At 34.9% G+C, this 17,831-nt stretch overlaps 1 protein-coding gene across 2 annotated transcripts in view; it reads right to left on the reverse strand.

Annotated features, from left to right (window-relative positions):
* Window positions 1-1,344: 1,344 nt before the first annotated feature.
* The window catches only part of LOC130217833 (uncharacterized), a 90,860-nt gene continuing 74,373 nt past the window's right edge, over window positions 1,345-17,831 (reverse strand). For both annotated transcript variants that reach the window (XM_056450045.1, XM_056450046.1), the window contains 5 exons: window positions 17,303-17,432; window positions 17,173-17,205; window positions 12,503-12,600; window positions 11,073-11,156; window positions 1,345-3,918 (listed from right to left, as the gene is read on the reverse strand). In XM_056450045.1, the coding sequence (XP_056306020.1) occupies window positions 3,814-3,918; window positions 11,073-11,156; window positions 12,503-12,600; window positions 17,173-17,205; window positions 17,303-17,432 (450 nt within the window). In that variant the 3' untranslated portion in view covers window positions 1,345-3,813. The remainder of the gene's footprint in view (window positions 3,919-11,072; window positions 11,157-12,502; window positions 12,601-17,172; window positions 17,206-17,302; window positions 17,433-17,831) is intronic.

A 17,831-nucleotide genomic window follows, 5' to 3' on the forward strand; every position in this document is an offset into this window, starting at 1 on the left:
CCAACAGAACTGCGCTCACTGGATATTTTCTCTTTTTTTTGGACCTTTTGCTGTAAACCCTAGAGATGGTCGTGCGTGAAAATCCCAGTAGATCAGCAGTTTCTGAAATACTCAGACCAGCCCATCTGACACCAACAACCATGCCACATTCAAAGTCACTTAAATCCCCTTTCTTCCTCATTCTGATGCTCTGTTTGAACTGCAGCAGATTGTCTTGACCATGCCTACATGCCTAAATGCATTGGGTTGTTGCCATATGAACGAGCAGTTGGACAGGTGTTGGACAGTGGCCGGTGAGTGTATGAAAATGTCCTTTAGAAGATATGTATGTATGTATATATGTATATATATGTATACATACAGTTGATTTCAGAATTATTAGCCTCTCTTTGAATTTTTTTTTCTTTTTTAAAATATTTACTAAATGATGTTTAACAGATCAAGGGAATTTTCACTGCATGTCTGATAATATATTTTCCTCTGGTGAAGGTCTTGTTTGTATTATTTTGGCTAGAATAAAAGCAGTTTTTAATTTTTTAAAAGTCATTTTAAGGTCACAATTATTATGCCCTTTAAGCTATATTTTATACCCTATCCTGCCTAGTTAACCTAATTAACCTAGTTAAGCCTTTAAATGTCACTTTAAGCTGTATAAAAGTGTCTTGAATAATATCTACTCAAATATTATTTACTGTCATCCTGGCAAAGATAAAATAAATCAGTTATTAGAAATGAGTTATTAATTAGTTATTATGTTTACAAATGTGTTGAACAAATCTTCTCTCCATTAAACAGAAATTGGGGAAAAAATAAACAGGGGGGCTAATAATTATTATTATTTACATATATACATTTATATAAAAATGTTATATGAAATATAAAACAAAACAATATAGTGCTTTACAAGAGTTTTAATGAAAAATTTCTAAAATCATGCAATAAAAACATAATATTATACATAATAGTACTTCAGAAGAATTTTAATATTGCAAAAAAAAATGTACTGGTTTATGTGCTTTAAAAGAATAATTCACATTTTTTTGTTTTCCTGAAATTACTTCGCAAACTTGTTTGTTTTAAAAATGTAAAACAAAACCATATAGAGCTTCAGAAGAGTTTTAACAACATGTAAAACTAAAAAAAATATTTAAAATTCTATAAGATGAAACTAAAACTAAATATAAATAAAGATATTCTATGAAATATAAAACAAAATAATATAGTGCTTCAGAAAATTATAATAAAAATATCCAAAGTCAAAAAGTACTTCATAAGAGTTTAATATAGCAAATAATATATACTAAACAAAATCATGCAAAAAAAAATTCATGTGGTGTGAAACCCTAATGACTTTTAAAATGTTTTTCATTTATTTTTTTTTACTTATATATTCTTTTTAGCTCCACATGATCATTTGTCATTAAATGGAAAAACAGCTTAAGCATTTTACCAAGTATCTCCATTTGTACTGCAAGTAAACTCTAAAGTCATACAGGTTTAAATATGCCATCAGGATGAGCAAATGATGTCAAACTATCCGTCTTAGTCTGAACTGTCTCTGCAACAGCGTGCACCGTTCATTACAAAAGGATTACAAGTTATGAGTATGTAAATCCCACTGTTTCGCAAAGGAAATTAGACTTCAAAAGAGATTTGTTTCTTCCTCTTTTATTCCCTCTCTTCTTTTTTCTGAATGCAGAAAAAGCTCTGTTTTGAATGGTGGATGTCCTGTCCTGAATCGTCACTGAGGATTGGATTCTGTATCATCCTGAAAACACACACGCGCTCAAGGCCACAGAGAGAGTTAGAGGTTGAGCAGACACACATGGAAGCCATTCAACTGGCTGTCAAAACCAGAAACGCTTCTTTTCATGCCAGACATCTGTGGATTTGCCGCTAAGATCCATTATAAATCCACTCTAAGAGAACAAAAATAATACGTGCTACTAGTAAACGTTCACCCCTGCCTAGAAAATCAATCCAGGCCGGGTCAAAGAAGCGCATGATCCAGCTCGCCAAGACTTTTAATCAGACCAAACAGCAGCACTGGGAAAAATCCGGAAAACATTGGGTCTCGTTCACTAACCATGCCTTAGCACAGATTTATGTGCATATTATTATTATTATTGATCATTTATTCCTTTGCTAGATATTCTAACATAATTTAGAAATAGTTTTGAAACAAATCTTTGCGCTTAAACGAAATTAAATATGTAGGCTAATGGATGGATGTCTTCAGTGGAGTGCGTACAACACCATTTCCTTATCCACAAAAGTAAAGGAGTAAAGTCAATAGAAGAAAGTAAAGGGGTCGAATGGAGGAGGCTCATTCTTTATCGGTCTGTTTAGCTGTTTTCTCACTAGAGAAGCGTTCAGTTTTTACTCTTACAAAGTCAGACATGTAAATAGCAAATGCGCCATGGTGTGACGCAAATGACTCTTAAAGGGAATGTGAGATGAGACTCTGATTGGTTTAATGCACTCTATGCTCAAAACACACACCCAGAACTCATTAAGAGTATAAGCACAACCCTGTTAGACCATGCACCGGGGCACAGAGCGTATTTTTCCATCTATAAAATAGCAGATGTGGATTTGGACATGCCCCTAATGCTTTTGCACCATGCGCTTTAGACTTTGCCCCTAGATCGTTAAAATAGAGCTCTTTGTTTGTATGGAACAAAATCAAAGAGCTTGTCGAATAGATGTGTTTTGCGCTGTGTTTTTGTGCACACATGTTCCGCATTCGTCTGCGGCGCCTTGTGTTTTGACGGAGTGCTCTGTGTGCCTGCGGTTGGAAAAAGTCAACAAAAGTAAAAAAAAGCACATGAGTATTAAGACTGTTAAAAAAGCAGTCGCCTAGAATTATAAAACATGCAGCGCTCTCCTCTTTTGAAAAGGGTCAACACACAAAAATGCAGTGTGTTGCACCTCACATTTTGAGAACTGAAAGTGTGTTCCAGTTCTCAGCGTGTTTAATTGTTCAATAACGTTAAAGTAATTTTTTTCGTTGCCATTATTGTTTTTTCTTAATTCATCATTTGTCTTCTTATATTAATTTTCTCTGGACAAGTGTCGCTTAGTGGAAAGCCCTAATATGGAGCTGGCGTGGGCATGTATTATGCAAATTATTAACCTCATGCATGGAACTGCTTATTTAGATAAGTCCAACAGAACTTTAAAGCTTCCATAAATTAGTATCAGTATTGTTAGTTTTTATGATATCTATAAGCTAGTGTGCTCCAAAACAGTGACAAAGTTCACGTTTAGAATATATAAAACTGATATAAACATGTTAAGCTTTCGCCTAAATGGATCAATGGCTTTACTCACGTCACCTCATACTACAGTTTCTCATCAAATCATAACCAATCAAATCCTCTCAAGTATCTTACCTGCCCCTCCCCCTTCGAGATGCTTCAAATTTAATGTGCTTGATCTCAACCGCTATCACTGGCAGAGTGGTGATAAAGCAAAACGCTATTGGCTGCTTTTTAAAAGGGGGAGGAGCTACTCTATGAGCTACTCTAGAGATCGTCAACCACTGAATAAAAAATGCACATTTCAAAGCACTTCACATGACCTTTAAGACCACACTCATGCGTTGTGAATTAGGCAGAAAGTTTTCATGAGAAGGTCAAACATGCTCAAAAATGCGAAAAACGTATGCAATTATTAGTAAATGAGACCCATTGGTCATTTGCTGCTGATAAGTCTTTGTCTACAAATGAATTGTTTGAAATGCTTTAGAAAGCAGGTCCAAATCTGCACATGCGAGCATTTACTTGTGTAGACCCAAATGGAGATTTGTGTTCATTGAGTGTATTCAGAGTGTACTTTCTTGAAGTCGTTGACAAATTGGCAGATCCATCGGAAAAGTTCTTGGGAGTCTTGATCCAAAGGCTCTCCGAATCTGACCTGTGAAACAAAAAGAAAACTAATGAATAAACAGAGTTGATGACTCAGTACAGTCTTTTAGTCTGTGCCATTTCAGCTGATGCATGAATAAAACTTCCCTAGACATGATGTAGTGCACCCTCTGTTAATTAATCACAAGAAACATTTTTCTGTGTTTTGTAATTTTTTGGGGGGATAAGAAGTCCATCATTTTGGTGTAGCGTTACATCCTTAAGCTTTATTCAAACTACCAGCGGCTGCCTTTCGCCCTGTATTGTGATTGAAGCCACTATAGTGGGCGTTCCCACATTGATGTTGTTGTTTAACAAAGACAACAATACAAAGAGGAAATTACAAAGATGAACAAGAATAAAATGTGTGCTGTGCTCTGTCGTTGCAGCTATTTATCTGCAGCAAACAGCGGTCCATGTAAGTCTAGAGCAGGGCTATTCAATTGGTGGCCTGCAGGCCGAACTTTAAAGTTCCGAGCTTATACTGTACATCAAGGCTAATATGCCTGCACACTAGATTAACTATAGCAGAAGGCCATTCACATATCGTGTCTTTTCTGCGTTAGGTAAGAATATATGCCAATATGCATAATCACTCATATTGCAAGTCATATCTCTTTGGTCCCTCATTTGGGATGCTTTTCATGAACTGGCCCCCATGACGAACTAATTGAATAGCCCTGGTCTACAGCATGGAGAATACAACTGGAGGAACTGAGAAAGGGTCACACAACACTTTTCAGGTATCTCAGTCATCACAGTTTGTGAGTTCAGTGAATGGGAGAATACCACCAATACATTTTTTGTATTGTTATATGTTCAAATAATAAAATAAAAACAATAAGGTTTTCATTACTTTCAAAAAAAGAGAGAAAAAAATAGTGTGAGACTGATAATGGCTGCCAGAAGCGAGATTATTGTGAAATTTACTGTCCCGCCAATAGACGCTGCATTAGAAACACCATGAATAAGCGGAAATACTTTTTTAAATGTGATGCAAATGTGATATAATACAAAGTAAAGCTTTATAAATGTAGAAATGTTTAAAAAATGATATTTAAAACTAAAAAAATTTATTAAGATGCTGATGTCCATTAATCACACTGTTAACAATATCCTGTAGACTCTACAGTAACTCTCTGGCAGCAGTTTGCCAGATCAATTACAGCAAAAATACTGTATTTACATTTACAGCACCATTTATATTGCTGTTTATGTATTTACAGTATTGTAAATCTTTACTGTAAAATATACAGTAATTTTCAAAATGCAGCTATAAAATACAGTAACACACTGCATAACTGTCCTACAGTTGAATACAGTTCATATTACAGTTAATTACCATTAACAGTACGGCCAATTGGCTCGCGAAAGTTGCTCTTTATTTGCATAAAGCTGAAGAATTCCCAACTTGATTAAGTGGCTATTGCACTTGTAGATGGAGATTGCCGGAAGTTGCTAGTTCTCCACTGAAATGAATAGTTGCTTGTTGCTGTATGCCGCTGGTAGCTGGTATCAAAAACTACATGGAAAATAAAAGATGTGCTACTTCTTCTTAGACTATACTCAATGTACCTTGAGTTCCTTGAGAGAACAGTAATTAAGCAAATCCTCCAACTTGTCGGTCAATGGGGACTACAAAATTAACCAAGATGTTCCCTATCAGTCGATCACTTAAGAGTTACAGTATGTTGACTGACAGATTTGCTTGGAAGATTCAATCTGTTGGTCGAAGTAACCGACTAATAGAGGACTATTTATCTATGTAGAAACTAATGCTCATTAAAAAACATTTGTGCTGTCGTGCCAGTGGTGTAGTGGTTAGTGCGTCGACACATGCACTCCGGTGCTCACGGCGACCTGAGTTTGATTCCCACCTCGTGGTTCAATCCTTCCCCTCTCTTTGCTCCCCATGGTTTCTTGTCAATACTATATACTGTCCTATACAATAAAAGTGAAAACCCCTAAAAAAAATATTATATATATTAAAAAAAAACAACGTTTGTAGTGGCATTTTGGTAAAAAATGATATTGTGTTGCTTCTTGCTTGCTTTGTGGCAGGTTTACACTGACTTGAACTAAAACCCATTGAAAAATTTCTTCATGCAACTTGTACCCTGAGGGTTCTATGTAACAAAATGGCAATGCTGTACCAGATGAGCTAATGAGCTGAATATGTGATTCATATACTCTATGAATATGTGATTCAAAAGTTAAAATGTTAACCTGGACAATGTTGCGCAGGTATATTTGTGGAAATAGTCAAAAATACATTATACGTATCAGTCAAAATTCTGAACTGTTCTGAACTGTTAACATATCTGCTAGATGTTTAAGGTCATCAGGTCAGAAATTGTTCAAAGTTTCCAGATCAAAGTTAAAGAATAAAAGAGATCAGGTTTTTGCCATTGTGGAATAGTCTATCTTTCTATAGGATTACCTCCACAGAGTCCTTGGTTAAAGAGAAACTGAAACTTCACCTTTTAGAAAAGGTCTTTACTAGCGGAGCCATTTGAGTTTGCGTTTTCCTTTATATGTTTCGTGTTTTAACATAGTTTGATCTTATTTGATCATTTTTATACAATTTGTGTAGAGAATAATGGTCAACGACATGTTGTTGTATTGTGCTATAGAAATAAAGAAAGAAAAGTAGTTTAAATGTATGACAAAAATCATTAAAATATGAAGTAAAGATCATTTTCCATGAAGACATTTAGTAAATTCCCTACTGTAAATTTAGTTAAACTTAATTTTTGATTGGTAACATGCATTGCTAAGAACTTTTGAAATGAAAACCAAATTTTGAAATGTCTGCCAAATATTATTATATCCTAACAAACCATACATCAAGCTTATTTATAAAGCTTTTCTTATTAAAAAGTATGCACTTTGGTGAAAAACAGCTTTAAGATAATAACAAACAGTATTATTGTGCAAAGAACCATGCAAAAGTCTCCATTCATTGCAGTGGCGGATTTAGGCATGGGCAATATGGGCAATCGCCCAGGGCAGCATCTTGCTTGGGGCGGCATGGGGAGATGGTGCAAAAAAATGCCCCAGTAACAGCTTTGAGATAACATTCATTTTATGCAAGTGTATTAATTTAGAGTGGTTATGCCAGAATAAAGACGTTAGGGGCTATTCACATTTGGTGTCTTTTGCACACGCAAGTTTGTTATTCTCTATGTTCAACCGAAACAACGCTAGTAAAAACAAATTGACGCATGCGCGTAATTTGCAAACCCGTGCACTTCACATGCGTTGCTCCTGATACCGGTTGTTTAAATGCACACCAATATGTGTCGACATGCAAGTCGAAAAACTTTATATCATATGATGATGATGATGATGATGATACTTTGACTAAGCATGGCAATGAAGCAGAAATGAGGAATAATGAGTCAGGGAGGTAAGACTTCATAACATTCATTCTCTGCCATAAGTCGGGTATAAGACAACAGATAATTCTATAAAACATATATTTTTTTGTATTCTACAGAACGGTCACAATTAATATCCATGCATAAGTCTTAGAATATTACTCCAGTTGAGTCTTTACATTGCTTTTCAGTTACATTTAGGATTGATTTCTGTTTTTAATTTAGAATGATATTGGTATAATAGTAATAATAATAATAATAATAATAATAATAATAATAATAATAATAATAATAATAATAATAATAATAATAATAATAATAATAAAATTGTTATATTTATTGTAAATAAAAATATATATTTAAATGTATTTCTAATAATTATTTTAAATGTATATATTTAAAACATGTATTTAAATATTTAAAATATATATAAAGTCAACCACATAGTGTCTTTATTTCTTGGGGGATGCGGGAAGGGGGATGTTTGGGGTGGTTTCGCCTAGGGTGCCATTTAAACTAGATCCGCCACTGGTTAATTTATAATCTGCCCTGTAACCATGATTTATGTTAAACAAATTAAAAGTTATCTGTGCTTTACTGCATCTAGTATTTATTTCAGCTGAAAACTGCAGTGAATTCCATGTATAGATGCAATTTTTGAGAGGCTGGTGCTAGAGGTTTTTTTCCAGCAAGTCTGAGCAGACCATATGTTACACACTTAAAAATTAAAACTGCTGTCATTATTCAACCAATGAATAAAAACAATTCATATTAGTACAATAACATGAAGGAGAATATTAATAATAGCAGAATTCAACTTTTTAGATCAACAAATGCAGCAAACTACTGTCCAGTCACCTTCATACCTGCAGAGATGCTATAGAAATTCCAGAAATATACAACCTTAACACTTAAAAACTAAAATACCTGTAAATCAACTACTCTGTGACCAAAAGGCAGTTTATTTTCCATCACTCTCAGTTTCTCTCTTTTCCCCTTTATTATTAGCTCTACAGCCCCATGTTGCCGTTTGCTGTATTTCTGCCCAAGGCTGAAAGTTTGGTCTGTAATTGTGAAAGGAAAGCGATTCTCATTCTGGCAGGAGACTCGCTCCTCATCCTGTCAGAGGCACAATAGGCTGAATGTTCACAATAAAGCACTTGCAGTCTTCGTGGATGGGCTTAAAGAAAACTGGGACATTTGGAAAATAGACTCTCTGCAAGAATTTGTTCTTTTCCTTTATTATTGGGATCCTGTGTGTGTTTTTTCCAGCCACCTGAGAATTTGAACTTTTTTAGTGCAAAACAGTTGCTGGTAAGATAAAGTCTCTTTTTCTTACTAAGACTGTGTTTTGTTTTGTTTTTGTTGTTGTTTTTTTTAACATTTAAAATTGTAATTGATATCTCTGATGGCAAATTTAAAAGTGAATTAAACACTAGAAGATTGGAAAAATGTTGCCTGGTCTGATGAGTCTCGGTTTCTGCTGCAGCATTCAGATGGTAGGGTCAGAATTTGGTGTCAAAAACATGAAAGCATGGATCCATCCTCCCTTGTATCAATGGTTCAGTCTGGTGGTGGTGGTGGAATGGTTTGGGGGATATTTTCTTGGCACACTTTGTACCCATTAGTACCAATTGAACATCGTGTCAATGCCACAGCCTACCTAAGTATTGTTGCTGACCATGTCTATCCTTTTATGACCACAGTGTACCCATCTTCTGATGGCTACTTCCAGCAAGATAACGCGCCATGTCATAAAGCACGAATCATCTCAGACTGGTTTCTTGAACATGACAATGAGTTCACTGTACTCAAATGGCCTCCACAGTCACCAGAACTCAATCCAATAGAGAACCTTTGGGATGTGGCGGAATGGGAGATTCGCATCATGGATGTGCAGTCGACAAATCTGCAGCAGCTGTGGGATGCTATCATAACAATATGGACCAAAATCTCTGGGGAATTTTCCAGTAACTTGATATATCTATGCCACAAATGAATAAGACAAAAGGGGGTCCAACACTGTATTAGTAAGGTGTACCTAATAAAGTGGCCGGTGAGTGTACACTAAATATACGCGTTAAAGTTTATGGCATAGTATCCAGTGTTTGTTTTCCAAGCCATTTTTTATAACAAACGTGTTATTTTTATGGTATTACGTTAGCAAGTTCATAAGTTGGGATTTATGAGTATGAAATGATTTAGTCAGAGACAGCTCTGTATATTTTTCATTATACTTTGTAAAATCTTTATTGTTGTCATCGATTGATTTTATGCAACCTTGCTGAATAAGATTATTGGTTTAAAAACTTTTCCTTTTCTTTGTAGTTTTTTAAAACAATTTTTTTCTGTCTTCTATATAGTGTCTTATTTAGTGGTGTAACGGATCACAAATCTCCCAGTTCGGATCACGTTAAGGGTTTTTACTCACGGATCAGACCATTTTAAGTATCAGCCATAATTGGGAGGAAACAAATGTAATTTGCTTACCATTTATTACAAAAGCAGTACTGCAAGACACTTTTGTTTTTAACAAACAGAACTTAGAACCTGTAATTTTATTAAAAATAAAATGAAGAAACAATCAGCTGAATAAAAATATATTGTAAAATATTCAGTACTGTGAAAAATTCACTGTTTCTGTAGCTGATAATGCTAAATGTAGAAATCTAACAATCATTTGTACAGCCCATATTAATTTTTAGTCTCATTTTCGATAAATGATTCAGTTACTCACTCATTTCATTGCTAGATGTCTCATATTTGAACAATTATTCAATGGCATATTTTTGATGGCTGGTTGTCGCCACCTTAGAAATAATGTAATTGCTCCCAACAACTTTCATTTTTGAGCATATGACAGTGATTTTAATCTTTACAATTAGTAAACATCAGTGGTTTTATCTAAAATATAAACTGTTATACCAGTACATCTGTGTTTTTAACTGTTTGTTACTTCATAACTACCTCAAAAGACTAAAGACTGAATCTCTTTCTTGATTTTTGCTTGTTTCAAACAGATTTGAATGCAGCGATTCGAAGGATTACTAAACATATGCAAATCCCCATCATTTATAATTTGTGTAGCATGGGTGTTGAGATCCAAATCTTTTAATGATTAATTGTGCAGCTTACACTGAATGCATTAATGCAGGCTAAACAAGTAGTGACAAAAAAACACCTTTAATAACCTAAGAAACCTGCCACATCCTGAATAATCTACCACAACTTCTTCAGTCATCATTATAATTTTACAGGATGCGAGAGGTGATCTCTCTGTGATCGTTACAAATTTAGGATTAATCTACAAGTAAAAAATGTATTAATCCACAGGTGGACACATGGTGTTCCGAACCGTGGGTTGTGATTCGTACAAACCACGGATCAACCGTGATTCGTTACACCCCTAGTCTTATTTTTTCTAGTCTTGAAAAGTCAACATGAAAATTAAATCCAATACAAAATACTGGCTTTCTAAATGTTTTGTTGTTGCCAATACCTCTTTGGGTCTGCTGTGCTCATCACATATTTAGCGTTATAAACAAACCAAGAACATCACAGGGAATCCTAATCATAATACAATCTCCTTCAGCCTCATGTCTCTCACAGTGAGAACAGAAAACTGTGTAACCTTGATGAATGGATGGTCAAAAATATAAATTCCCCTTCCCAGCGTCCACCTGGCCCAGATAAGCAAAGAAAGGCCAATCTCCAGATTCTGACCCATCCGTCTCTCCAAAGCAGCACAACAGAAGAGATATTGAAATAATAACTCAAAGATTACCAATATGTCAGTGTAGAGCTTCCTCATCTCCTCGCATCTCTTCATCAGCTGTCGGAGATCAGCCTCGTGTTTCTGGATGGCCGTCTAGAGCCGGAGATAAAGAGAAAGCAGGTGTTACAGGCTGTGCTTTTTTTTAGACTGTTTTTGAAGAGGTAGAGCTGGCATTCTCAGATTTTGATTATCGATATTTCTTTCCAACCCGAAAAAGCTTTCCTATAGCTTTCAGACAACAAGTTCATCGTGGCCTGTGCTTTAAATGATCTGGATTAACTTTCTTTCTCAATAAGTTACGGTGGAATGATACATCGCAATGGGGTTCTTGTGAAGAACATCCTAAACAAGATGTAATTTTTTATAAAGAAAGTATAGTTTCGAGCTTCACATTTGCCCAAAAAGACAGTCAGACAGTTGCAGCTCATCCAGAAAGCTGCAGCCAGGATTCTGACCAGAACCAGAAAATCAGAGCACATCACACCTGTCCTCAGGTCTTTACACTGGCCCCCAGTTACATTCAGAATAGATTTTAAATTATTAATACTTGTCTACAAATCACTAAATAGCCTAGGAGCTCAATACATTACAGATATGCTCACTGAATACAAACCTAACAGATCACGCAGATCTTTAGGATCAAGTAAACTAGAAACTCCAAGAGTTCAGTCAAAGCAGGGTGAATCGGCCTTGAGCTACTGCACCCCTCGCTGCTGGAATCAGCTTCCAGAAATGATCAGATGTGCTCCAACATTAGGCACATTCAAATCAAGACTGAAAACACATCAGTTTAGCTGTGCCTTTACTGAATGAGCACTGTGCTACATCCGACAGAGCACACTATTATGTCTTTCTTTTCTTTTATCATTCTTTTAAAACCTGTTTAACACATTTTAATCTGTTTTTAATCATTTTTATTCTTTGTGGTTTTATTTTCTTTTATTCCTGTTTATGTAAAGCACCTTGGATTACCATTGTGTATGAAATGTACTATATAAATAAACTTACCTTGCCTTGCAAAAGCACTATACAAGGATTGTGATGGGGCTTGTTCTCTTAAAGACCCAAAAAGTAAAAAATGAAAGACAAACTTTCTTTCTTTCTCAATGACTTTCTCATTGGTAAATCTTGCTGTGCAAGTATTGTTCATTATTAGTTTATGTTAAGAAATACATTAACAAACATTAACTTACAAAATCATAGTGTAAAGTGTGACCAGTATCACACATATCACATTTTTTTCATTATTTTATAAATATATATGCTTTTAGCATTCTTTTGGGGGGAAACAAACCCTTATTTCCCAATTTCATTCACTTATTTTGCACTTACAATACAGTATATTTAAACCTTTTTTTCTAAAAATTCTACCAAATCTTATTATATAAGACAAGCAGATCTGCAATAAACAAACACAATGAGACAAATCAGTAAATTACCTTCATGTCTTGGAAGAACTTGATTTGGTGATTGACCATGTTTTTCCGTTTATGTGCCTTCCTGTACTGGATGACCTTCTGAAATTCATTCCTCACAACTAAAGGGTGACAAAGAGTGAAAATCTCTTTTTGAGCACATTTATAATCCACCCGCTACACACTCTATGAATAAAATTGCCATTCCTTTCTGCATTAATGCACAAGCAAGCCAAGCAGCAACAGGTCTGAATGTACTGCACAGCTGATTAAAAAAAAGAAGCTATAAAGCGTATGAAATGCTTGACCACACTTGAATATTACACTGAAAGGGACTGTTGATCTTCTGAAATGAAAAGTGCCCAATCAAGCATTGCTTTCTGAAAACCTTGATATCTACACTGCAAAAACTCCTCGACTAGTCAAGAGTTGCAATCTTATTTCTAGCCAAAAAATGGTCTTGGTTGTGTTTTAAGAAAACAATACTAAGCCAGATCAGATTGTGTAGGATTATTGCATTGTTTAAATATTATGTATTTTTTTCATACTTAGTTAGTAAAGCTTAAAGTTAGAAATGTAAAAGTTAGGTATGTGTTTTAACTGAACATTTAGCTTAGCTACAATCAGAAACATAATTTAACCCTTGTGTACTGTTCAAATTGACTACACTTTCGTTATGTTCGTGGCTGTTTTTCCCCATTGACTTCTATTATGACTACATTTTTTGATTGCAAAGCCATGACACCAAATAATCATCCATTCTTGATTGTTGGTGCTTTTCTTTGTTAGGAAGAGGTAAAACTTTTTTTTTTTTTTTAATTTTTTTTACTGTCGATCATTAGTTGGCAGCATTAATCCTTTAGATAGACCTGTGCAAAATAGTTTCTGACTTTTTTATGGAGTTCTATGGAGTAAAACAGCAAATTATAGTGTGCATGCATAAATACACTTACTACTGTATGTTTACTACCGTATGTGTTTGAGAGCTGAGCTGCTTTTTTCCCCTCAAACATATCAAGGGAAGTGCGCACAAGTCTCTCTCAGATCATGTAATTTTTATCCACAAATGACACTTTTTTTGTGCACTGCAACTAATAATCAACAGTAAAAACTTGTAAATTTACCTCTTCCCAACAGGGAAAACTAGAAACAATCAAGAATGCAAAATTATATGGTGTCATGGATTTGCAATCAAAAAATGTCATTATAATGGAAGTCAATAGCCCCTTTCACACAAAAAGACCTTTCTGGAAAATTACTGACAATTTTCCGGAAAGGTCTGTATGTGTGAACAGGCAATTTTTGAAAATACCGGTAAATTTGTTCCAGCAGTTTTCCAGAAAGAGAAGTTATAACATTTTCGGTAATTTGCTCTGTGTGAACGCAGAAGGAAAATTGCCGGAAAGAGCATGTTCACGATTAGAACGTGCTGACGTGAGACTCCAGCCAATCAGAACACTCAGACGCATTCACATCCGCGCTATTTATGAAAATTAAAGCCTTTAAATATTTTTCCAGACACATTTAGCTACTAGTCAGACAACGTTTCTGTTTCTTCTTAATGCCAACTGTGTAAAAAAAATTTCACTAAAATGCTAATGATAAACCGCTGTTTGTTTACCTTCAAGCTCTGCTTCAGTTGCTTGATGCGTGTGCATGTGAAGCAGCCGGTGAGCTCCAGCACACACATATTACATCTCGACATGTGAAAGTGTTCCTCCATATGTTTTCATCAAAGTTGTTCACAATTCTGATCCATCCACAGAGTTTGTAATGTAGTCAAATGTTTACAAATACAAGCGCAGCCGTTTAGAGGCCATTTCTGGTTAATGATGTCAGAATTTACCGGTATTTTGGAATGGATGTGTGAACGGTCTTTCCTGGAAAAATTCCGCAACGTTCTTGCCTGTGTGAACAGCGCTTTTTTAAAATTTACCAGAAAAGTCGTTCCGGAAATTTTCCAGATAGTTACCGGTATTACTGTGTGAAAGGGGCTACTGGGGCAAAAACAGCCACCAACATAACGAAAGGGTAGTAAATTTGCCCAGAGTGTATTGTTCAAAGCTTTTTTCCAAAAATATGCGTCAAAATAAAATTAGTCACCAAACAGCATTCAAATTGCTGAAACACAAAGAAATTTGTGGACAAATTAAGGCTCAAAATCATCCCAGAGTAGATGAAAACATCCCCAACAGCACATACGGGTTAAGAACAGTCTTGTATTTTTAAGACTTTATTTTAACTTGTTTTAAGTTTGCTCAATAAAAAATGTTCAATTACACTTATTCTTTAGTGGCAAAATACAATAGATTATGTTTTGTTGCAGTACGCTTTAGTATATTGAGAGGCAACAAGTATTAATCTTGGACTGTAACTATTATCAAGTCTTAGTTTAAATAAAAAATTGTGGACAACATAATGAGTTCAGATGCAGAAGCCTATGTTCCGTCTGACATTTTCTTCTAAGATGAGCAATTTTCTTAGCCTCCTATGTTTATGTTCAGGTATTTTACCTTAAAGGTGATGAAAAGAACATATTCTTTGCCATTAAAGTAAAATTACGGAACCTGAGCATGAGAAAAAAGCTCGTTTAGAAGAAAATTCCAGATGACACTTTGAGACATTTGCATCTGAACTCATGCAATAACCATTTTGGTTAATTTTAAGACAAAGTATATACAGTGGTGTGAAATCTAAAACTACATAGCCCTTTGTGAAAAAGTGTTTGCCCCCTAAATCTAATAACATAAATAAGCCACCCTTAGCAGCGACAAATGCAATAAAGTGTTTTCAATAACTAATAATTCATCAATAATCCGTCCTTTGCATGTTAAGTGTCTGGTTTAGCTAAGCTAATAAATCTGACCTCCGAAGACTCCGTCGGTAGTACGGAATGCTGAGCGAATGACTGGTACAACCCTCCCTACTCTCCAAGAACTGTACTTATCCAGAGCGAGCAGAAGGGCTGCCAAAATCCCTCTAGATCCTTCACAGCCAGCACACTGCCTCTTTGAACTTTTACCTTCTGGTCGACGTTACTAAGCACTGTGCACCAGAAAAGCCTGACACAGAAATAGTTTCTTCCCTCAGGCAATCCATCTCATGAAGACTTGATGATAGTAATTGTGAAACAAACATCACTACGTTTTATACACATATACACTTATTTATTTAACAACATACTTGCACTTTTTGTCCTGTCTCTGTCATTTTGTTGCACTGTAGAAGCTTCTGTTGTGAAAACAAATTCCTCGTATGTGTGAACATACCTGGCAATTGAGCTCTTTCTGATATCTGATTCTGATTACAATGAGTCTGTTACAGCGCCATGGAAGAATTTTGGCCCATTTATCTTTGCAGAATCATTGTAATTTAGCCACATTGGAGAGTTTTTCAAGCATGAACCGCCTTTTTAAGGTCATGCCGCAGCATCTCAATTGGATTCTGGTCAGGACTTTGACTAGGCCACTCCAAAGTCTTCATTTCACATTTTCACACAGGGCTATGTAGTTTGGTATTTTATTTTCCCTCAATAATAAAAACCTGTTTACTTGCCTAATATTTAACTAATAATTCAATTTATTTGATGATCTGAAATATCAATTTGTATATTGCATTCATTATTTACTTCTATTCTTAAATATATTTATTATCTGTTTTTTGTCCTGTGTCTGTCATTTTGTTGCACTGTAGAAGCTTCTGTTGTGAAAAAAATTCCTTGTATGAGTGTACATACCTGGCAATTAAGCTCTTTCTGATTCTGATTGCAATGAGTCTGTTACAGTGCTGTGGAGGAATTTTGGCCTACTCGTCTTTGCAGAATCATTGTAATTCAGCCACATTGGAGAATTTTTCGAGCATGAAATGCCTTTTTAAGGTCATGCCACAGCATCTTAATTAGATTCAGGTCAGGACTTTGACTAGGCCATTCCAAAGTCATCATTTCACATTTTTTTCACAGGGTTATGTAGTTTTGTATTTTCTTTTCCCTTAATAATAAAACCTATTTACTTGCATTGTATTTAACAATTAATTTAATTTGTTTGATGATCTGAAATATTAAAGTCTGACAAACTTGCAAAAAAAAAAGAAATCAGTAAGGGGTCAAACACTTTTTTACAGCACGGTATATACAATATATAATGACAATTTTTTAAGTAAGAGGAATTCAGCTTTTAGTAATCTCTCCTCAAGTTTTAAGACCCTCTCCACACAAAATTAGAAAAGCATGCAATTTAAAAAGCTATTAACAATCTTGAGATAAATACACTGCCTGTTATAAGCTAATTTTTTTACAAAAGCCTAGAAAAGTTTTCTTATTTCAAGTATAACTATCTTACTGCACCGGCAGATCCTTTGACTTGTTTCTAGTCTTTATCTTCTTAAATCATTTTTTTCTAGTACTACTTTTATGAATAATAATAATAATAATAATAATAGTAATAATAATAATAATAATAATAATAATAATAATAATAATAATAATAATAATGTGTTTGTTTATTTTAAATAACATATTTCCAGTGCTCAAGGACACTTCACAACAGTAAGAAACAAACAGAAACAACATCTACAAAACTTAATGATTGTAAAATTCAGAAAATAAATGAGTTATAAGTAAGTTTTGCAGTGTAAAATCAGGTTTGGTGCACAAAAAGCATCTCAAAACCCATTCAGATGAAGCGTCCACGTACCGTCCACCTCCGCTGTCAGACCTTTAACCGAAGCTGCAGGAGAAACCACAGAAACACACAATCAGAAGGCATTCAATCAAATCAGCCCCCGAAACATCTATCACACCCAATGAAATTTTGATTATAGTACCACCGGGAACTGTCTCGAATTCTGCAAGCTCCAGGAAAAAGGTGGCCAAACGTGGGTCTCGCAACATGATCTGCTCCACAAGGGCATGCAGCAAGGTGAACTTACGGTTGTTGCCGCGTAGCTGAGAAATCTGGGGGTAAAAAAAAAGAAAAGAAAAAAAGTTTTATTATGCAGCTGGACTTGGAAAAAGAGGGTACAATTGGTCTTTAATCTCGTGATCTGCATAATGTACTACTTTTTACAACTTGTAACAAAACTTGAGGAACAAGACCTTCCTTGAGTTCTTATGAAAGCCTAAAGCCTGATATAGATATTAGTATGATTATTTTTAAGATTGATGAATGTAAATATTTAGAGCTTTTGCTTGATTTTTGCTTGGCATTACATATTGATTTTTGTTTTTTAATATTTTATTTAAGCTTTTTTCTTTTTTAAATACAAAAAGGTACAAAGGAAATCCACTGGTATAAACATAGCAATCCCAGCGATAAATTAGAAAAGAAAAATAATTTAATTAATTAAAGTAAAT

The sequence above is a fragment of the Danio aesculapii genome, chromosome 23 (genome assembly GCF_903798145.1).
Source record: "Danio aesculapii chromosome 23, fDanAes4.1, whole genome shotgun sequence".
NCBI classification, from domain to species: domain Eukaryota; kingdom Metazoa; phylum Chordata; class Actinopteri; order Cypriniformes; family Danionidae; genus Danio; species Danio aesculapii.